Source organism: Sinocyclocheilus grahami, unplaced genomic scaffold, assembly GCF_001515645.1.
Source record: "Sinocyclocheilus grahami isolate Dianchi unplaced genomic scaffold, SAMN03320097.WGS_v1.1 scaffold191.1, whole genome shotgun sequence".
NCBI lineage: Eukaryota > Metazoa > Chordata > Actinopteri > Cypriniformes > Cyprinidae > Sinocyclocheilus > Sinocyclocheilus grahami.
The window spans coordinates 966,411-989,960 of NW_015505370.1; the positions used below are offsets into that span (position 1 = coordinate 966,411).

General features: G+C 38.3%; 1 protein-coding gene across 1 annotated transcript in view; it reads right to left on the reverse strand.

The window, feature by feature from the left end:
- Window positions 1-23,550, reverse strand: part of LOC107594792 (disintegrin and metalloproteinase domain-containing protein 12-like) — a 144,420-nt gene that overhangs the window by 43,448 nt on the left and 77,422 nt on the right. The window contains exons 4-11 of the mRNA XM_016284968.1: window positions 22,271-22,349; window positions 18,332-18,408; window positions 16,124-16,310; window positions 14,176-14,241; window positions 13,189-13,260; window positions 12,739-12,908; window positions 11,110-11,194; window positions 6,914-7,062 (exon numbers count right to left, since the gene is read on the reverse strand). Of these exons, the coding sequence (XP_016140454.1) occupies window positions 6,914-7,062; window positions 11,110-11,194; window positions 12,739-12,908; window positions 13,189-13,260; window positions 14,176-14,241; window positions 16,124-16,310; window positions 18,332-18,408; window positions 22,271-22,349 (885 nt within the window). The remainder of the gene's footprint in view (window positions 1-6,913; window positions 7,063-11,109; window positions 11,195-12,738; window positions 12,909-13,188; window positions 13,261-14,175; window positions 14,242-16,123; window positions 16,311-18,331; window positions 18,409-22,270; window positions 22,350-23,550) is intronic.

Consider the following 23,550-nt stretch of genomic DNA (forward strand, 5'->3'; position numbering starts at 1 on the left):
GAGGTTTCTTCCCAGCATGTTGTCTTGTCATATGAACAAATAATGGGAGAATAGGGTTCTGCTGTTCTATTTCAAGGGAACTACGAACTGCGTCCTCTAGGGGTCGCTATGGGGAATGCCTTGACGTGACCCGTGTCTGAAGCATACAATCAAAAAACACCAACAACATGTTGGCCGGCAACAGCCTATGACGTCACTACCGGTACGACTATAGTATAAATAGGCGTTGAGAGAACATCATCCTCTTCTTCATCTTCAGTGACTGTTTTGTTTGAAGTGTGCATTCCGGTGGTAAGAGCGATCTTTCTTCCCTTATTATGGCGAGCACTAGCAAGACGTTTAGGAGATGTGTGGATCCGTGTCTTCGTTATTTGACACCTGATGACACACATGATCTTTGCGTCTTCTGTTTGGGCGAAAAAGCACGCACGCGATGTTCTTGAGGGTGCAATCTGCGTTCACTGAGAGCGTTTTTCAATGGAAAAAGCTCCGCTCTCATCTGTTTCTCTTTTCGAGGAAGGAGGGGCAGCCGTCTGCTCCCCGCGGTTCAGGACCCACCGCTGCTGAGGCACGGAGGATAATGAGGTCGTGGGGAATTGCAGGCAGATCTGGCCAATGAGTTTAAGGAAGGGCTTTCCCTCTCACGCTCGTCGGTTGTGGACGAGGGTGAGCTGCTGGAGGATGATGTGATTTCCCTAACATCGTTTGATCCAGCGGCCAGTGCTCTGCTGGGTTTGGCCCAGAAAGAGCAGATGTCGTCTAAGGAGGGCGAAGAAGTTGAGACTGAGCCCTCCCAATCCTCCTGCCCTGCGTATGATGAGCTACTGGAGGTTATGGATCGCGCCACGATGAGGCTTGACTTGCCGTGGATGCGGGCCAGGAAGGTGGCGCTGCGAGGTCGCCTCGACGAGCGCTATCTGTCTGACCATAGCCCCCCAGCTCAGGTTTGTCTTCCTTTTCTCCCTGATCTCCATACGGAGGTCGAGAAGGAATGAAAGAGGCCGTTTTCTTGATGCATCCATCGGTTCCAGCATACGAGTTATGCCAACATCGACGGGATGCACGAAATGAGAAGATGCTGGCTAGCTATCTTTCTATGGGTGAGAAATCCTCTCTCAAGACTCCCTCCTTGCCATCTAAGTCCCTTCAGGATACATCTCGCTTAAATGACAGGGCATACGCAGCAGCAGGTCAGGCTGTCGCCTCGTTGCACACGATGGCAGTGCTTGAGGTGTATCAGGCTGCTCTACTGAAAGACCTGGATAAAGGGGAAGGCCTTCCTCCTGATGAGGTAGCTGAGTTGCGCCGCACCACGGATCTTGCTCTCCGTGCTACTAAGCAGGCCGCCTCTGCTATGGGCAGATCTATGGCGGCCATGGTGGTAACGGAGAGACATCTGTGGGTGAACCTGGCAGATATCGGGAAGAAAGAGAGGAGCTTTCTCCTCGATGCTCTGGTTTCGCCTTCCGAACATTTTGGTACCTCCGTCGAGACGGTGGTTGAGAAGTTCAGGGAGGCGAAGGTGTGCTCAGCAGCCTTCAAAACCTTCATTCCCCAAAGGTCCAGGTCTGAGACCGAACAACCCAGGGGTCCAGGCCCGTCTCGGTCAGAGGATCAGAGACGAGCACAGAAGGCTGGTGTTGTGGCTCGCGCTCCTCCCCCACCTGTGGGTAGGGCTAGGAGGAATCAAAGGGAGGTAGGCAAGACCTGAGGGAGGTGATCCAGACGAGGTGTCCCCAACATTCTCGTCCAGACCAGAGTGATACCTGAACATCTGCTCATCTCCCTCGGGGGGTTTAACATCTGCCCTAATCTTCCCCTTCCTAATTCCCCTGTAACCACCATCATCTCCACCTGACCGAGGTTAGGTAGGAACCTCCTGCGCCTGCATTGCAGTCTCCTATGCTGGACCTGATGATGTTTTCGGTTGGTTCTGTGTCTTACATGGTAACCACCTTACTGATGGTCCGGACTAGAGGCTTCTTTGGGCTTCGCTTCTTGAACGGGGCTCCTGCGCGGGAACCATGGGGGGGTGAGTACGATCCATTTTTAAAATATAAAATGTCCTTTTCTAGGGTAGGTCCTTGGTAAGTACCCCCTCTGCTGGACTCAGAACCAGGTTCTCGACTTTTGCAGTGATGAATGGTAATGAACAGGCTGTAGGTCGAGCCTCCCTCTCGGCTAAGAGCTGGGTGTTATGCTCCCTCAGCTAGGTAACTTACAGCTAGACATTCCAGCATTATACCATAGATTGAGTTGATGACTTCTCAAACATATTGTTCTTGGGATGCACCATTTCCATTTATGGGCTGCTCTTTCAGAGTGCCATGAGGGCCCTTTAGAATGGTATCTTTAAATCCATGTTATGTAAGTGTGCACGCAAAGTCCCTGCGCACTTTCTAAAATTCACACTGTGGTAAGTTTGCATATTAAGCATTTTATGTTCTTTCTAAAATCCTGTATGGTAGCGACTACGCGCGGTGGCTTCGTGCCCTTTCTTGAGTCCGTTAGGCCCCGGTTCCACCTTGGGCACCACTCCACCTATGTATCCTCAGGATACCTACTTTAACAGGGTGTTGCTACTAGGGGTCTGTTGAGACAGTTCCATCAGCAAGCTCAAGCAGAGCAAGCGGTAGCCCCCTGGGAGACAGGCCAAGACCTAGTACGATTCTAGGCACTAGGTCGTATCCCCTTAAAGGAATCTATTCCTGATTCCAAGCCTTGAGCTCTACCCCGGACCCAGGAGTTCTGGCCCTAACAGGTAAATTTTTTGGGGTATGTAGCTTAGGCCTTTGGCCGTAGGGGATAATGTCACTGACAGCCATCTAACGTCCCAGGGTGAACTCCCTTAAAACGTTGGTAGAGTTGGTACTTAGTGCTTGCCTGTGGTTTGGCATGCACTCCCCTCAGCATGGTGGCGTGGGTATACCGTTCCACATAGCGACCCCTAGAGGACGCAGTTCAAAGTTCTCTTGAAAGGGAACATCTCAGGTTACGTATGTAACCATGGTTCCCTGCGTAGGTAACGAGACACTGTGTCCTCTAGCTTCCCTACACAAGCTTCAGACGAAGAAGCGGATGATGTGTTCTCCCGGTGCCTATTTATACTATAGTTGCACCGGTAGTGACGTCATAGGCTGTCGCCGGCCAACATGTTGTTGGTGTTTTTTTGAATGTATGCTTCAGACACGGGTCATGTCGAGGCAGTGTCTCGTTCCCTACTCAGGCAACCATGGTTACATATGTAACCTGAGATGTTTGTTATGGCCATCATCCAGGGTTTGAGCAGCGGTCCAAAAAAAATATCCCCACTATGAGATAAGACCGCCACAGCAGAGAGATTGCAAACCGGTCACAGCTGAGAGCAGATAGATGATTACTGGTGACTGACTTGTGCGATACGAATGAAACTGTAAACCTCAGCCTTTCTTTAGATTTAACAGTTCTGATCCTGGAATATCTCAAAAGCACTAGAAGTTAATGCGTGTCAAGAGTGTTGCATTTTAAGGCTGAAAAAGTTTAAAAAATTGAGCAGACGGCAGAAGAGGAACTGGTAAGTATCCAACGAGAGGAGCCAGGTAAGCTGATGCACACATGTGAACAACAAGACCAGACACTGAAGGAGTGATGAGATGGTGGCTTTATATCAGTTCTAATTAGTGACGGCAGGTGGAGTGCTTCAGTATTTGGGTGATTGTGGACGAGTGGGAGAGGCCGAAGAATCTGGCCTGGCTGTGGCTGTTGACTCCGTGACAAGTGTTTACTACGGTTCAAAAGTGTGTTTTTTTTAAATTAATGTTTATTTAGCAGAGAGACTTTACATTCATTGAACGTGGCAGTAAAAGACATTTATAATATAACAAAATATTTTTATTTCAAATAAATGCCGTTCTTTTGAGCTTTCTATTCATCAAAGAATCCTGAAAAAATATATATTGGTTTACACAAAAATGTAAGCATAACAACTGAACAGTTTTCAACATAATAATAACAAATAATAAGAAATGTTTCTTGAGCATCAAATCAGCATAATAGAGTGATTTCTGAGGAATCATGTGACACTGAAGACTGGAGTAATGAATGCTGAAAATTCTTTGCATCACAGGAATAAAATGAAAATTTAAAATATATTCCTGAGCATAAAAGACTTCTAAAACATAAAAAAATCTAAGCCAAAGTTTTCAGCCATTTTGACACCCTAGACGAAATCCAAATTGGCGCCCACCCACTCCAATACATTTTATTACATTTGGATTTAGATACGTTTAGATATTATCAATGACTACTTTTTGTCTTTGTGTTTTTCTTTTATAGTTTTTTTTGTTGTTTGAAATGTTGATTTAAAGTGTCCATTTTTAATTATTATTTCAGTCAAACCTATAAAAAAAACTTTGTTACCCCAAACTACATAAAAAAGCTTCATCAGTCACATAAAAAATTCAGACTCCAGCTACTTATTCCTTTGTTACTCATTGACGCATGAACTTCCCCTTTAAATGACGTGACGCTCTGCTCTCTATGTGTATGATGCTGCTTCCATTAAGTGCCGTTAGTAGTGAATGAATTAATTCAGCATTTCAACATTTCCTCAAGGATGCACTAAATTCAGCAAAGCGGTTTAATATATAGGATGTATTGATCTTGTGATTTAGCCAATATTTTTTTAATTGGCCGTTACATTTTTATATGTGAACATTACACACACCACGCTGATCCTTTAACAATGCATTGGCACAAAAAAGCACACCTTTTGGACCAATTTTGCAGCGTGATTTCTCGACTGCCACAAATCCTGCCTTAACAAAATACTAATTTTGTGCACTTTTTTACTGTACCAATATTTTTAATTGGTCTTTGAACTTATTGCAAGGCTAAAAACAAAACAAACAAAAAAACATGTTACTTTGCCAAAGCACTGACAGAATCCATAGATATAATGGTGCTGGTCAGTGCTGTTGTTAAAAGTAGCTTCTATCAATTGTGAATTATTGCTAAATTGAAGAGAATTCTGTCTTTTGAGGACATAGAAACCGTGATTCATGCTTTTACTTCATCCAGATTGGATTATTGCAACTCATTATATTTAGGGTTGTCTAAGAATCTGCTCTCATGGCTGCAGCTAGCACAAAATGCTGCAGCTTGACTGTTGACTGGCACAAGGAAATGGTCCAGCATTTCTCCAGTGCTGGCTTCGCTGCACTGGCTTCCTGTTGATTTTAGAGTTTAATATAAAGTTTTGATAACGGTTTTTAAAGGTTTGCATGGCCTTGCTCCAGAGTACATTTCATGTCTGTTACAGCAGCACTGTGTTGCTAGACCTCTAAGATCATGACAGAGTCTGTTTTTACATGTTCCCAGATCACGGTTGAAAACCAAAGGTGGCAGCCCCACATCTTTTGAATAGTCTCCCATTGCACATTAGATCATGTGACTCATTTGACTGTTTTAAATCAATGTTGAAAACACACCTTTACTCTGTGGCATACAGCTGCCCCTAGCTTTTGGGACACTGAGCAGTGATGGATATTGTGTTTGTTTGAGTAATTTTTAGCCATTTAAAGCCCTTTGGTCAACTGGTGTTGTTTTAAATGTGCTATATAAATATGTGTTGATTGATTGATTGATTGATTGTCGTTGAGCACTCAAAATGCAAACTTTGCATGCAACAATCTGGCAGCAATTGACAGTGCTCTGATCCAATGGCATACAGGCATTGTCAGATTGACAGTACTCTAGCCCAATGATGTTGGGGGATCCAGTGGGGGTGTCAATCATATTTCTGGTTGGCCGTGCCACTCTTTATCACAACCCTGCTAAAATGTAGTGCCAGTACGTGTGCTCATTGGCACCCCCTCCTGCTGGTGGTGCCCTAGGCGACTGCCTAGTTTGCCTATGCCAAGAAACATTACTGATAAAAATGCATCTGATTTGCCAGTGAATCAGTTTCATTATACCAAGGTGTCAAGGTTTAGCGCCTGGTAGATGTGAGACATAATACACTGTATATTTGAATAAATTGTTTTGTAAGCAAAATACAAATATTTCATTATTTTTAGCAGTTCTTGAACATTTTGGGCTCTTAAAAAAAACTTGTAATGTCACTAAAAATGACTGTAATGTCACAGCTCACTAGTGAAAGATTTGCAACTGTGCACAATCTAGTAAAGCCACCAGCCATCATTTTCCTGCCATTAGTAACAATAATTAGTCACATGACATTTATGACTGAGGTGATTGGCTCAAAACAACCTGGCCACAGAACTAAGCAACCAAAGATGGCAGATTCACACTCAGTTCCTCTATTCCACCGACGCATCTAAAGACCTCATCCCACCTGACTCTGGTTCATCGTCTGATAAGTGTAAGGAGAGGAAATTTTCCATTATGAGCCATCCTCACCTTATCAACCTGGTGTTTACCCAAGTCTGAGACCAGCTGCATGCCGAAAACCATTACCAACAAGCGCGTTATCACGAGACGCCAGGTGACGGCTAACAAAGCAAGCCTTCCGTCTATCTACAAGTTTCTGAGTTTCAATCCAACACCAGCCTCACGCCAGTGGTAACGTATGGCTATGTAGTGCAAATTCATCACTGAGAGACGGCTAATTAACCCCTAGTCAATAAGATTCAGGTAAACGGCTGATTATTCTCTTGTGTACATGAATGATGAGAGCTTGATTTCCCCGTTCCCCAGATAATAGGGCTCGTTGGAGACTAATTGAGCTGTAGAGTGATGTGTCTGCAATGCATTAATACATCAAATCCAGACAGGGTACTCCACTCAGGAGTAGGAGAGGAGGTTATCAAAGACTATTTAGATCTTGTTTTTTTCAAACATTACTATTTACTTGTGATTTGTCAAGTGGTAAAATCTGGTGAGTTATCAATACATTTCAATAGCATATACTCACCCTGTAGAGGGGGTCATGATGCAGCCGCCACGATCTACAGTCATCCTACAGCCGCATCCTCGCTCTGGAGTGTCATGGTTCATTCCAAAGTTATGGCCCAACTCATGGGCCAAAGTCACAGCAGCTCCCAGAGGATTGTCCGAGTGATCCTAGGAAACAACAGGATGTCATATAATGCCTTAAACTACAGCTAACTTTCAAACAAAGCAGCTTTTTGTTGGTCAGTGGTGCAACTTTGCTTGACCAACTTGAACACATTGCAAAATCTGTGAGGGGAAATCTTTTGCTCTCACAGAAAATTCCCGATTGTGTGGATTCCTATTGAAATGACTGGATTTTGCCCGTGAAAGTTCGCTGAACAACAGAAAAAGTGTCTGCACCTTTACATTAAAGAAGAGATTGGAACTATGTATAAGGACAAGAATAGAACCACACAGAACACTCTAGAAACCACCTAGCAACCACCCAGAACATCTTAGCAACTGCATGGCAGCACATTGGCAACCACCCACAACACTCTTGCAATGTGAATTACTTTTTGAAATACCACTCACAGTTTTTTTATACTTAAATATTTTAAATAACTAATGTGCTAGAAAAATAAACAGACATAAAACATGCAAAGGGTTAGCACTATTCAATGGTTACTTGTTTGCCACAACGTTATATGAATACAAATTATCTTCATGTCAGGGCTTTTTCCAAATATTGACATATACGATTATTTGCAATTAATTTGATTAATCTATCAGTGCATAATATAATTCATAGGTCTTCAACCCTGCTCCTGAGGACCCACTGTCCTGCAGAGTTCAACTCCAACCCTAATTAAACACACCTGAGTCAGCTAATCAAGGTCTTCACGATCACTTGAAAAGTTACAGGTCAGCATTAATTAAGGTTTCTTAAAGGGGTCATAGGATGCCCAAGTTTATATGATTCTTTAGGGACTTAATGAAAAGTCTGTAACATAGTTTGGTTAAAATTTCTCAATAGTAGTGTACAAAAAACACCTTTTTACCCTGTCAAAAGCAGCTATTTTCATATCAAGCCGTTTTTGTAGCATTTTCCTTTAAATATTAATGAGCTCTACTGACCCCGCCCCTCTCTTCCAAGCTGCTCTCAGAGAGACTGTTTACTTTAGCCACATTCATCGTGAAACTTGCTAATTAGCACATTATTAGGAAAGGCGATTTGCAAAGATTCATTACAAAACATTATACACACTTCTTCTGTACATGAAGCTGAATCACGAATGATTCGCACGAACATAGACGCATTTATGTAGATCGGGGGCGCATTCCCTTCAGAAACAATGTAATCCACTGCGAGTTTACCGGCTCAGATATCAGGAGTAAATGACAACTGCTATGTTCATTATTACATCCAACAACAGAACACCTCAATCGCTTAGGATTCATTCTTGTCTACATCTGCTCCAGCGGTGAAACAATGGCAGACTGATGACAGCTCACTCAGGGCGGGTCTAAGGTAAGACACCAGTCCAGTCTGTGCTGAGTGTGCTGAAGCAGGTTGAAAATAAACTTTGCAGAAGAGGGTTGAAGACTTATAATATAATTAATTGGGTTAATTTTTAATTAAATAACAGCCCTAATATTCTGTTATTTCCTCGTACTAGACTGGAAAAAAACAACATCTGATTAATTATGTATGACACATGAAAGGACCAGCAGATAGTGATGTTGTGTTAAATATCTTGGGCTGTAGATGCTCTTATGAATTTTGATCCTTTCTCTTTCAAACTCTCTCTTTTAAAATCTCTTTCAACCTTGCCATAAAACACACATTCAAGCACCACTGCTCTTATTCTCCTTCCCTTTTTCTTCTGCTCTCTTCATCATCTGTTCACTGAGAACAAAGTAGAGCTTCAGCATTATCCATTTCAGCCGAAGTGAAGAAAACCTCCCTGCTGCCTCACGAACGTGTCTTGGTTACCAGCGAACCACCTCTAAAAACCCAGAAACATATTCTTTTTCTTAATTTAGCTGCCATCTTTTCACACAACAATAACCTGACTGTCTTTTTTTCCATTTCGCTGTACATCAAAATGCCATTTCCTGCCTTGATTACAGGGCGAGGAACATGACAGTCTCATCTTAGCTTTCAGAGCCAACAGGGGTGATATTTATCTGCCTCATTTTATTTATTCAAGATCTATAGTGTGCCACTGATGACCGTATATCTTGAGTATGAGTGACTTGCCCCTCTTTGAGCGTAATTGCAGACTAACACGGTGTGGTTAATGCTGTGGGAAATCCAGACTTAACTATTCCAAGAAACCACTACCAAGCTGTCACATTGAAAACATGGTGCCTTTATTGGTAACAGACATATTTAAGTGCTCTTGGGTTTCTGTCAAGTTAGTTCCACATTTTACAGGGTATCTCCTATCAAAGACATTCCAAGTTTTAGATTCCTTTAATCATGCAAGATGTGTTCATTATGGTTAGTCCAAATTTGTTTGCACAAAAGTCAGACTGTTAGATTCAAATCTTCTTAGACAATTTGTGAGTCAACGCAGAGGATTGTGAAGACTTTTTAAGCTGATCAGCCTTCTAACATGGTACAAGATTTGGTTTAATTCACAGCCAGATTCATTTTCAGTCTCTGTTTGCCATATGTAAGTAAATGGGGGACAGATACACATACGGAAACAAGACTCTGAAACCACAGCAGCCAATACAGAAATACTGTATATCAGTTAGCATACAGTGTCTCTTTTCCCAAATCTTTGTGTGTGTGTGTGTGTGTGTCCCCTTTTGTCTCTTTTAAGTTTCTTTCTCTGTTTAGTGGATCTGTTGATTTTATGAAATAATGTAAAGAAATACTTCATCCAAAATTTTTAATTCTGTCATCCCTTACTAATTTTCATGCCATGGAAATTTAGCAGAACATTCATGCAGCTGTTTTCCAAACAATGAAGTAAATGGTGTCAAAAATGACAAAAGCACTATAGAAAAGGTCCATTTGTGCAACATATGCACCAATTTTATGGTGCTTTATTTGTCATTTTTGGAGTTTGACAGTCCCCGGTGACCTTTCACTTTCATTGTATAGAAAAGAACAACATGATCATCCTTTTGACAGAAGAAATAAATAATCATGCGCTTTTAAAACAAAGGAGGGTGAGTAATTGATGACATAATTTTCATTTTGGGGGAACTATCCATTTAAGAAGTTAATGGAAATCATTTTTCATACAGCACCACAACAGTTTGTAACTCAGACCTATGGCTAATGACTTCATCTCTGTGAGGTCCTGTTTAAGAGTCACAGTTTGTTACAGTGGCATGGATGATATATCTAGACTAATAAAAATGTAAATGTGTTTTATTTAGCTATACAGCAGCAAAGCAGTGATAGATGGTTGAATAGGTATTTCAAATTTAATAGGTATTTAAAATAAAAAAAAATGGCAGCAAAACTCAACTCCACAAATATATAAGGTATATGCCGAAAATATTTCTTATTCGTTTTACATGATACTATTTCTCTCTCTTTCTCTCATCCTTTTTATATTTATTTCCTGGTTTAAATTAAAGTGTCCTCATATTTCAGGTTCCCACTGTAAGTGTTTTCCTGAAAATGATCAAACACTAAAGCAAATCTGTTAGGGCAGTGATTTGTGTTTATCATATCACTGGAATTTTAACTGTACAACACTGGCTTTTCAAGAGAAAACACACACCTAAAGAACAGTTAAAGGAGTGCAGGGCCTTTTCAAAAAATCATGAATAAACCAAGAGGGATTTAGTTGTCTTTCTTTAAGTCACTACACCACACTGGATGGGACACAACCTATACCTTAAAAGAATACTTCACCCAAAAATGAAAAAGTCACTATTTATTTACCCTCATGATGTTCCAAACCCATATGGTTTTCTTTCTGGACCATAAATAAGCTGCAGGCTCATTACAATGAATGGAACTGAGGTTTTCTAGCCTGAAAAGTCCTTTTGCATTTTTTGAAGCTTTAGTCCCTATGGAAAAAAAATATGTACCAGCTTTGAGAATGTACCAGGATGATGAATAACAACAGAATTATTATAGAAAATGAGCTATCCCTTTAAATTTCTATGCTTTTAAATCACGAAAGTCTAAAGCTGGATGGCTGTGCAGCTCAGGGTGAATGTGCTAATTATGGGACACAGAGTGTGTGATGATTTATTTCTCACCATGACAATGCCTCCTGACTGCTCAGCGGTACACATACTCATGATGGGAGCCATGCCTATTGTGGTGCCCTGGAAGTACACCCCACTGCCATAAAAGAATAAAAGTGAGGTTAAATATACGGTACAAAACTTGCACAGCCAAGTAATAAGACTAAGATTAAAACATGTTAAGAATAACATTCTACCATGCTACAGCACCTGCTGAATTAAACATGCTAAATTTTTTGTTACATAATGGATTCATTTTTTAGAAAATCGTAGGCAGCATTCAGTATGCTATAGTGTTGAAAAGTATAGGATCATTAGGATTTTTAAAAATGTTTTTGATAGAAGTCTCTTATGCTCACCAAGGCTGCATGATCAAAAATACAGTAAAACAGTAATGTTGTGAAATAATATTAAAATTTAAAATAAATGTTTTCTAACTAAAAATATTTTAAAATGTAATTTATTATTAAAATGTAGTTATGGCAAAGCTGAATTACTCAATTCTTCAGTGTCACATGATCCTTCACTATATTCTAATTTCTTAGTATTATTTATGTTGAAAATGTTTGTGCTGATTAATATTTTTGTGGAAACAAAATATATTTTTTTCAAGACTCTTTGATGAATGAAAAGTTCAAAAGAACAGTATTTATTTATAACAGAAATCTTTCTAATAGTATATACAGCACAGAATATGGGAAGGGTTAGTATTCAATTCCGTTCACACAGAACACATTTTTACATTCCACTGTGCTGCTTTTCAATTATTTTTTAATGTAAACGTGCTAGACTGATGTGTTTGACCATTGCGCCTATGTCTGCATCTTTTGCAGTATCTCGTATAGCTCAAGTTAAAAGAAGTTCAACTTTTAAAACACGTGTCTCTAGGCCTTGCATTTTTTCCTGTTCCACTGCACTGCATCTAGTGTGTTTAACTGCAAAAACACATTCTGTGTGAATGGCCCTCAAGATGTGCATTCTCCTGAGTTAGCATTAGTTTATTCTGTGCTGTTAGAGTACAGTTTGTTAAAGAATCTGACACACGTGCCAAAGTGTGTATATGCGATAATGTGTGTAATATGGCTGTGTTTGAACCTAATAAGCTGGGCGTTATCATGTGGCCGCTGCGGCAGCAATTTAAGTTTTCTCCAGTCTAAAAACTCATGCAGGGTTGTGAAGGGGTCTTGGGTGACTGCACACTTATCGACATCACTCCACACCTCCAGTCCCACCAGAGCTACTCGAATGTTCAGCACTCTGTAAAACTGAGAGAACACATAATATCAAACCCCTCCAAACTATTTCTTAATGAGCTTTACCTCATACATCTATTGACACAGCAGCACATCCATCCATCTATGTCTGTCTGGACATCAGTCAATTTAACCTAACCTAAAAATACTTAGCTTTCGTTCAAAAGGGGGTTTATTTAAAATCTCGTCCTTTACCTCAGAAGTCCTACATTCATCTCTGACAACCAGGCCTCTATTTTAAACTTCTAATCAAGTGTTCCCATTCATTCTGGAGAAAAATGGCATTTAATACCTTGTCCACGTAATTGGGTACAGTTTGTTAAAGAATCTGACACATGTGCCAAAGTGTGTATATGCGATAATGTGTGTAATATGGCTGTGTTTGAACCTAATAAGCTGGGCATTATCATGTGGCCGCTGCGGCAGCAATTTAAGTTTTCTCCAGTCTAAAAACTCATGCAGGGTTGTGAAGGGGTCTTGGGTGACTGCACACTTATCGACATCACTCCACACCTCCAGTCCCACCAGAGCTACTCGAATGTTCAGCACTCTGTAAAACTGAGAGAACACATGATATCAAACCCCTCCAAACTATTTCTTAATGAGCTTTACCTCATACATCTATTGACACAGCAGCACATCCATCCATCTATGTCTGTCTGGACATCAGTCAATTTAACCTAACCTAAAAATACTTAGCTTTCGTTCAAAAGGGGGTTTATTTAAAATCTCGTCCTTTACCTCAGAAGTCCTCCATTCATCTCTGACAACCAGGCCTCTATTTTAAACTTCTAATCAAGTGTTCCCATTCATTCTGGAGAAAAATGGCATTTAATACCTTGTCCACGTAATTGGCAATCTCTGCTAGCCTTTGCTTAACCTTCTCCAAATCTTTTCCTTGTTTCTGGAACTGAATGGGGAAAGAAAAGACACAAGTGAGATGAAAGATATACTCCAACAAATATAAGACCAGAGTCTAGATGGATTTTTAAACCATGCACGACCCTCTGAGTGGCTGTCATATGTAGGGGTGTTATCAGAAGTGTGTCTAACGGCACACTCTTAAGAACACTTGAAAGTGACCATTAAAGCAGGGCAGAGGCACTGAACAATAGCAATCAAAGTAAAAAACAAAAAACAAAATGCAATTTGGAGACAAGTGTGACAGCCAGCCACTTATGGTCCAGCATTGCTTCCCCTGTGAGTGTATGTTTAAGATGCAAAAATTTATAGAATTAATAGAATGGATAAGCCTTTTTAGTCAAATAGTGTTGCATGATAATTTAATTAACAGGAATGAAACCCATCACAATAACTCTGTCTCTCTCTCCCCCTCTCTCTCTCTCACACACACACACACACACACACACACACTTTAATATACAGACAGCTGTGCTGATAACATGGTAGCTTTCTTGTTGCCCAGTTTCCTTTTCCCACATCCAATGTTCACTTTATACACAACACTTCCTGTTTCCTGTCTGATCATTTGGGATCATTGCCCTAATTCCAGTCAGGTCCCACCCTCTATGACCTGTTTTTGGTTTGGCCTACTAAAGTGAAACAAAGAACCAAAACTTTACCGTAACCCGAAAACTGCACAGTACTCAACCAAATACAATTGGGTATTACAGCACATTTCCCTTCATTCTTCTTTCTTTATGAGTCTGAAGTTAAAGTACTTAGAGTACACGGTGCAAACCAGTTTGGTGGAGCATGTAAGATAACAAGATTCTGTGATATCTGACTGACACTTACCAAAATACTTTTTAACTTGCCTTGCACCACAATCTCTGTCAAACTGTGTGTTTGTTTGTTGTCCTACCTCCCTGTTGTCTGCTACAATGATGAGCTCCACATATTTGGTGGTCTTCTGAACATCCCGTTTATGCTGCCAAACAGAAAAGAGCAGGTCAACGATCTTACTATGTGATCAACTTTTCATTACCAACAACATGTACCAGAGGGTCCATCAGAGCCAAGTGATAGGGATTTTGAATCATCCCAGTGACTTGAATCTTTTAAATCTGTTCACCAAATAACAGATTTTATGTTCACCAAACAACAGATTAATCCACTAACTCTTTCAGTGAGACTTTCTGCAGGTTACACCAGTAAGTGATTTTTCCTTTTTGTTTTGTGTATGTGTGTATTATAAGCAACCAATTCATTAAAAACCACCTGAAACAATTTACATTTTTCTTTATTAAAATTTGTGTATACAGTACAAATCTAAAAAAAAAAAAAAGTTTGACTATCTCTATACATATACTGTATGTATTGGTATTGCCAAACAAGTTATATATATATATATATATTTTTTTTTAATACGATACTTACCTAGGTTTCTTTTAAAAAAATTAGGGCAAGAGACTCAAATCCCTCCCATTTTAAATTGAAAAGTGGAGCTTTGAACCAGTGTTATTTTAGTACCATATATTACAGTTTTTGTTGGTATTTTAAATTGCTTTAAAATGTTTTCTGTTTTAATTTTAATTTGAGGTAATGTTTTAGCAATCTTGATTTTAACATATCTATTTATTGTTTGTTTTAGTTTTTAGTACTCTAAAAAAAGTTTAGTAACTTTAAAAAAAGTATTTAATTTTTTGGTTTTAGTTAATGATAATAACCCTGCTTTGAGTGACCTTGATCATTACATTTGGACTTCAATTCTAAGTCTTAGGAACAAGAATGTGCAAAACGTTGTCACATAATGTATATATACCAGGACATCATGTGTTTTAGAGATCTGTTTTTGTTTCAAGGAGCTCGGACCATCTTGAGCTGAGATACTGAAGTGTAAATGTCCACATAACCAAAATGTGTTGTGGGCTATGACACACAGACAGCTGCTGTGGTTAAACCAAGTCATAAAAATAAAAATGTAAAACCTGGTGGTTTTGCAATAGCATAGAGGTCACTCAAAAAATTAACAAAGTTGTGCATCAACTAATTTTTCACTTGACATGGATCGACCTTTTTCTCTTTTTCAGTTCTGCTTTGAGTCTTCAAATGCTATATCAGCCGTTGAAGGCAGGAAAGCAGTCACATGCTTTGAGACTTGGGAGTGAATGAGAAATATAAGGTGCATTTCAAATTGTGCTCAGTTAAAAGATTAATTTAATTAAACTGATTTGTTAATGAACAAAACAACACCACGACCACCAAAAATAGCTGATGCCTGAACCAACAAGTGACCCCTCTGAACTGTCTATTTAACCTCCTTGTAACACGTTCAGATCTTTATAACTTTGACTAGCAGTTCTGTAGTCACCATGGTGACAATAACAGGAGTCTTCAACTCCTTTTGATTTATTCTCCTCAAATGGACGATGAAATTATCTATAATCTTTAGATGTGTCTGAAAATATCAGCGCCAGCATTGATACAGAGCTGTAATCACTTTTATTATATAGATACCATCAGTTTGCCATTATGTTGAATTATAACAGCATCTTCTATCTACTGCTATCCATTTGAATCAATACAATGGGATCTTATTTAGACAGCTATGTTGTGATAAGATCTTCAATGTCAAGACTGCTATGTTGGGATCTTCTGTTAACCTTTGATGTCTCGCCGAGCTCTCTAATCTTGTTTTAGCATGCATGGGAAGTGAGGGCAACCACAATCCCCTCATCTGCATTAACAAAGATATCACATGCTGAATGATGCATGTTAATTTTTCCTCAAGAAAAAAAGAGACACTCTCCAAACAAAACACTGTTATAACAGCTGCTACATTGACATTTGCTGACAGACCGCATTCATACCCTTGTGCTGAATGATTGTGGCGGTCCTCCAGCGCTCATATGGCTGACAGTCGATATGTTGTGTCCGTGTCCACAGGTCCCAGAGGGGAAGTGTAGGTGATGTCCTTCATAAATCACATGGGTGTCATTTGCTGGCTCAAAAGCTGGCTCCACCATCAGTGTTTTATTTTCAAGTAAGATAAACCCTCTGTGGATTGAATTCAGATTTAAACTATTTTAAAAAAAAGTTTTTTTTCCCCTTCTGAAGCAAAACAGACAAACACATATTACTAAGGTAACAGCCAACTTCTTTTGTGGTATACTTGCTAAGAAAAGCATCACAATTACTATTGCTCAAACTTAGCAGTGACGTGTTAAAGTTTGATGCGTAACCTGTCTTGTAACATTTGTGATATTGACAAGAATTATATCTCAAATTGTGCTGCTTGCAAAGAAGGGCTTTTTAAATTGATAAGTGCCAATTTCTTCTTATTTTCTAAATTAATAATAAAGTTAAGAATATTTTGTTTTGCCAAAACATTTCTTAATAATGTTCTTATCTTTTTTCTTAAGATTGTTCTAAAAACTAAACTGTTTTAAGATTGTTCTAAAGATAAGAATTTCTGAAATTCTCAAAAATCATAAACATCCTTTTAAAATTATAAGAAAAAGACAGAGTGCAAATGAATGCATCAGGCCACTCCATCTTGAGATATAGGTACTAAAACATGGCTGATTAAAAAACGTGACCCTAGAGACTTAGAGATTTGGAGGTGGGCTCATTTGACTTGTACCAGTAAGCAACTACCAGGCAATGCCCTTGTAACCACCCAGAACACCACAGAAACGGCATACAGAAGCCATTTCTTGGCAACCGCCCACAATACCATAGCTTTGTGTTGTAATGTAAACATGGACAAGCATCCCTTACATTTCTTCAGAAAAAAATGCAATTAAGCTGTATGGTATAACTTGCAGGTAATTGTCTTGAGGTGCAGGACACCTTATGCTCTAAGTATGTAGTGTGAGCAAAAAGGATGATGTAAATGGGAGAAATTAATGGGGAAAATCATGAAGTCTGCATTCTGGCTAAATGCTGCAGTGACATAGCTAAAAAATATTAACTCTGAGATCAGATAATCTCATTCTAATTTAATTATATTTTTATCAGTACAATATCATTTTAAAACTAAAGGCAGATGACCCTCCACCATCTAATAAACTCTATAGTCAATAAATCCAGTTCTAATAAATCCATTTGTTTGTCTTTGTCCCATTGGAAAATGGGTGGATATGGATTTTTCTGCAGAATGACACTGGACTGTATAAAATTTAATTTCTCCACCCAGTTATATGACCAATAACCCATTACTCACCAGAGAGCGATATGACTGTGTTTCAAATGTGTAAATTTACATTTGTGACAAAACTGATATCCTTAATAATATAGCCATGGGTGAAAAAAGACATTTTGAAAGATTTTGTTGAGAGATAATTGAATATGAAGAATGTATGTTTAAGAGCCACTGCTGCAGAATTAGGTTGCGAGATGAAGAGTGAGTTTTCACTTGGCAATATGATAACAAGACAAAACAGATCAAAATCTGGAGCCATACTGATCTCGGCCTTGATTCACAGTAACCTTCTGTGTTCAGAAGTGGCCTTAATATCTGCCTACCTGAAAGTCTCCAGGCTTGTGATAATGAAGATAAAGTAAAGACTTTCAGTAGAAGTGTTTTGTAATTACACACAGGAGACCAGGGGTTTGCTTCAATCATAGCTCTGAGTTCATCTTTACCAATTCTGTCGTAAAAGTTGTGCTTCTACAACAAATTTACTGTAGCCATATGCTCCTTCTAATTATATTTAACAACATCGCTGAAGTTTTCATGACATGTTAAATGCTTTCAGTCACTTTATGAGCTTATCTTCAAGACAATGAAGCATGGGATGATACTAAAGTTTTTATTGATGTTTAATCTCACGGATTTATAGGCTCTAAATGAACCTTCACATAGGAAGAGTTGTGAAGTCCACTGGAAACAATATCAAGGCAATAAATGTTTGACAACTTAAGGTCTATAATAGCTTTCCACACTAAAGCACACATGCTTTAAACTACTTTTTAAGGAGTTTTAATGACTTTGAAAATTGTAACTCAATACGGTTGAAATTACTGCCTATTCATAATGGGATACAGGAACATTATGGTGGTCATACTGTGCTTACCTGATACCAGTGCATGTACTGAGGCTGACATCAGAGTGTGTGTATCCTTGGACTTCACCATGGTAATAGCAATTCATCTGTGTGAAGAAAAGGAAAAATATTTTCAAGTTTAAAACATAAGTATTTAAATTCCAAATTTTTAAATTGTACTCTTTATATGTTGGTTTCTTATGGTTTTGGAAAACTTTTACCATTTGCATGAAAAGTTACTTTTCCCAGTAAAAATATGTTTTTAGAAATATTATAAATGATTAATTAATAAATATTGTTATTTTTTTGGAGAGCCACACCATATGACAGTTTACAACTTGAACTGACCGTGTCCTGTCATAAAAAGGTCAAATGATCAGATATTTTAAGAGACTTATTTATCTTGACACAGTCATGAGGGTCTGTGGTGGTCCTCTCTATAATCATTTCCTGTTTTATGCTATTTGCTCTTATGTATCTTTCTGCATGTTGGCCAATGCATGACTATGATATGTTGGACTAACATTTTTCAAATATTAATAAGCAGTGAAGCAGTTTAAAAATAAAATAAGTAATAAAAGATTATGCCAAACCACTTAATAAGGTTTTCTTTTCTAGATTTTTAATGATGTTTTAGCACTACAGTATTAGAACAGATAACTTGACATTTTTTACTTGCAAAAAATGAATGAATGAATAAAATAAAAAATTAAATGAAAATGATTTTTAATACAGAAAATGTGTTCAACATAAAAGTCATTGTATGTTTGAATTGCATTTTTTATGTATTTTTGAATAAATTAATTCAGACAAATAAAACATTATGTCACTGACACAATAGCCAGATGTTCAACAAGAAAACTTTGGCCAAGAATTTTGGCCAACAGATCAAGTTAAAGTGGGGGTTATTTCCGAAATCAATTAACCATAAAATTGGATCATTTACTAACTAGAAATGGAAATGAGATCCTGTTCAGGTGCAAGATAATGTCAGATAATGTTGGTATTAAGGGATCATGTAGCATAGTGCCACGTAGCAAAAGTCATCTTTAAGCAGCTGCTTGTCCATGAAAACCACACTTTGAGGTGCCAGTAAGAGTAGTGTCTGGCTGCTGGTCTATTTTACAAGGAAACTATTCTCCCCTGTTATGGCTGGCACAAACCCCCAAAGACCTTTCATGTGGAAATACAGGCTGGACATCTAATTGCCATCAATCACACGAATGTTCACACACACGCACACGCACACACACACGCACACACACACACACACACACACACACACACACACACACACAGCCAGACAAAAACCGTGTCCTGTCATAAAAAGGTCAAATGATCAGATATTTTAAGAGACTTATTTATCTTGACACAGTCATGAGGGTCTGTGGTGGTCCTCTCTATAATCATTTCCTGTTTTATGCTATTTGCTCTTATGTATCTTTCTGCATGTTGGCCAATGCATGACTATGATATGTTGGACTAACATTTTTCAAATATTAATAAGCAGTGAAGCAGTTTAAAAATAAAATAAGTAATAAAAGATTATGCCAAACCACTTAATAAGGTTTTCTTTTCTAGATTTTTAATGATGTTTTAGCACTACAGTATTAGAACAGATAACTTGACATTTTTTACTTGCAAAAAATGAATGAATGAATAAAATAAAAAATTAAATGAAAATGATTTTTAATACAGAAAATGTGTTCAACATAAAAGTCATTGTATGTTTGAATTGCATTTTTTATGTATTTTTGAATAAATTAATTCAGACAAATAAAACATTATGTCACTGACACAACAGCCAGATGTTCAACAAGAAAACTTTGGCCAAGAATTTTGGCCAACAGATCAAGTTAAAGTGGGGGTTATTTCCGAAATCAATTAACCATAAAATTGGATCATTTACTAACTAGAAATGGAAATGAGATCCTGTTCAGGTGCAAGATAATGTCAGATAATGTTGGTATTAAGGGATCATGTAGCATAGTGCCACGTAGCAAAAGTCATCTTTAAGCAGCTGCTTGTCCATGAAAACCACACTTTGAGGTGCCAGTAAGAGTAGTGTCTGGCTGCTGGTCTATTTTACAAGGAAACTATTCTCCCCTGTTATGGCTGGCACAAACCCCCAAAGACCTTTCATGTGGAAATACAGGCTGGACATCTAATTGCCATCAATCACACGAATGTTCACACACACGCACACGCACACACACACGCACACACACACACACACACACACACACACACACACACACACAGGCAGACAAAACCGTTCAAAAACACACCACTCTGTCAAAAGCAATCAACGCTTGATGGCAAAAATCCTTCACATCAAAACTCATTTTTGTGGCTACCATTTCCACATCTTTAAGTTTTAACAGACCAAAAATAGCAAAGAATGTACCAGAAACAGCCATAGATGTAGGATAACTAGAGCTAAAAATGATGTCTGCACTTGCTAATGGCCCTGTTAAATAATACACTAGGCCACCAAAGTGAAGTCTCAGACTTATATTAGTAAAAGCAGGCCATTTTTCTTTCATAATGTCCTGATTTTAAGGATCAGCATAAAAAAAACTAGGCTGCTTTTTCTGTGTCTGCCTTGGATGACAGTTCACACATGTATCTGCTGAGAAATTAGCTTTTTGGACTGTTTTAGTGGGAAAAAAATGTTGAAGGATAAAATCAATATAATATTCGAAAACCAGTTCTTAGAAATAAACCATAAATCATTTTTATAATCTAACTGCCACCTTTTGATTCAAATAATTTATTCTAAAGCAATTTCTTATTGTTATTCATTTTTTTCTACAATCCTTATCAGTTCTATTTTTTCGCATATGATTTTCCATTTTAAAACTATTTTAAGTCTGTTTTTTACATGGTCCAAATTAGATTGTCAATCAAATAACTGTTTTATCATCACTCACACCAAAGCCTTGTCAAGCTGTTTTACCTATTTTTGATTAATTAATCTTATACAATGGCTCAATTTTTTTTAGACCTTTTCAGCTTTGAATACAAAAGATGTTCATGGATATTTAGACAGGCTTAAATGATTATAAATAAGAGCTAAATATGCTCAGCAGGAATAATATTGTCAAGCCTACACATGTGTGATTGGGAATGGGGGGGATGGCAACATGTTGTCAAAGCTGTTAGTTGCAGTTCTTAGCACTAGTCTAATTATAAAATTACAAAAGACCCAGCAGACAATTCAAATAAGACCTGACAATAATGTCAACATGCTGTCCTTGTGTCAACATCACATCACAGCAAAGATTAATCAGCTCTGAGAAGAAGGCCAGTGCTAGTGCACTAGCCAGCGCAGTTTAACTTTTGAAGATTTTTAAGCATTATATTTGACAACAATATAGGAATGGTTCACTCAAAATGAAAATTCACTGTTTCATCCACATGTCCTTCATAAACCTATATAAATTCTTTCTTCCTTGGAAGAAAAATGGGTTTATAGCTGAATGTCCAAGCTGACATTCAATACAATGAATTATCAAAGGTTAAGCAAAAATTACTTCAATTTCAGCCTGTTCCTCTCGTAAAGCTATTGTAATTTTCCTAAATTCTTAAAATATACAGTGTTCGAGTGTTTTGTACCACTAGCGGGATGTTTTTTTTGTTGTTGGTTTACTGTCTATGAGGGTTTTGACAGCCTTTACTCCCTGACCACTTTTAGTGTATAGAAAAGGGCAGCTTGGACTTTTGAATAAGCATCTCCTTTTTTGCTCCACAGAACAAAGAAAGTCATACAAGTATGGAAGAGTGAGTAAATGATGACAAAATGTTCCTTTCTGGTTGAACCCAGAAAATTAGATGCAGATGTATTACAAGTTGGTCTGACTTCCTCTTACAGTATTTGAAATGGACCAACAATTAATATCCAGTTCATTACCTCACTGGAATGTGTATATATCAAAAGACAAATGTATGTGAGACTGTTTAACATACCTTAGAGTTGTGAGTGCTCTTAACAGTTTGTCCATCTTCCCTGTAATGTGTCTCAGTGTAATGGCTGGCAAAGAGGCCGCTAGAAGAAAACACACACACACACACACACACACACACACACACACACACACAAATCTATTTAGCATTGCATCAGCATCTTCTCCGACCCATAAAAAAAAATCTAAATTTTTAAAGGAGAATATTTATAAGTTTATGGTTTAATAGTCAGTAAAATTAATTTATAAAAAACAATATCAAAAAGCTATTTTAAACACACTTAGAGCACTGTTACATTTCACTACCAAAAGCTCACCAAATTTATCTTGTTTATCATCCCAAATTTACAGAACAGATTATGGAAGTGTGTCAGACAGTAGAAAGTAAACTAGCTTTTCAAATATGCTCATAAATAGGAAAAGTAGGGCATCATATGTGTTGTGATCATAGGAAATTATCAACCGGTCAACCAGATCAAATGATGACCCACCTAAACATATGGGCATAAATGCAATGGGATCCAAAAGTCCACTAAAGAAAATGCTTCTAATTAGCATTTTTCTCAGTTTAATACACTTTTTCCAAAAATGTAATTCACTATTTTCCAAAATCCTAAAGCTCTCTGTTTATTTCCAGGTTTAAATATTATTTTGAATTCCACTGTACATGAAAACACTTTTCCAGTTAAAAGCACTATATAAATAAAGGTGACTTGACTTGACTTGACTTTGTACAGCATGAAAACCATTACGCCTATGGAATGGCCACACAAAACAATCCCCACAATTCACAAAAACAAACCTGTGTGTGTGTGTGTGTGTGTGCGCAGGCAGTGTTCTATAGAAATCCTTTTAGAGTGTTTTGTTATAACCTTAATGTAAGCCAAATTTAAATCAGCTATTCTAATTTAAATTATGAAAAGAAAAAACTCTAGAGACCAGGAGCAGAGCCAAAAATCACACCATGGAATTAATTTTTAAAGTGCAGTTGCGTCATGTTGCGAATCAATTTCTCTTTCGAATGCTTGTATGTCAGAAATAGAGCGGGGGCCTGTACCATGAGGCCGGATTAACTGGCTAGCCAGGTAAGATATAGTTTAGTTTGCATCAATCCGGGGTTTTAGGTACCATGAAAGCGGCTTGGCTTTTAGCAGCGTTCATTGCCATATTAACTTACACTCCACAGCTAACCTACTCCAGGGCAGGTTATGTTCTGGGTAAGAGATCTCAAATTGGACCAATCAGATGTGAGCAAAGTGACACATGCCTGACACAAAAAAAGCC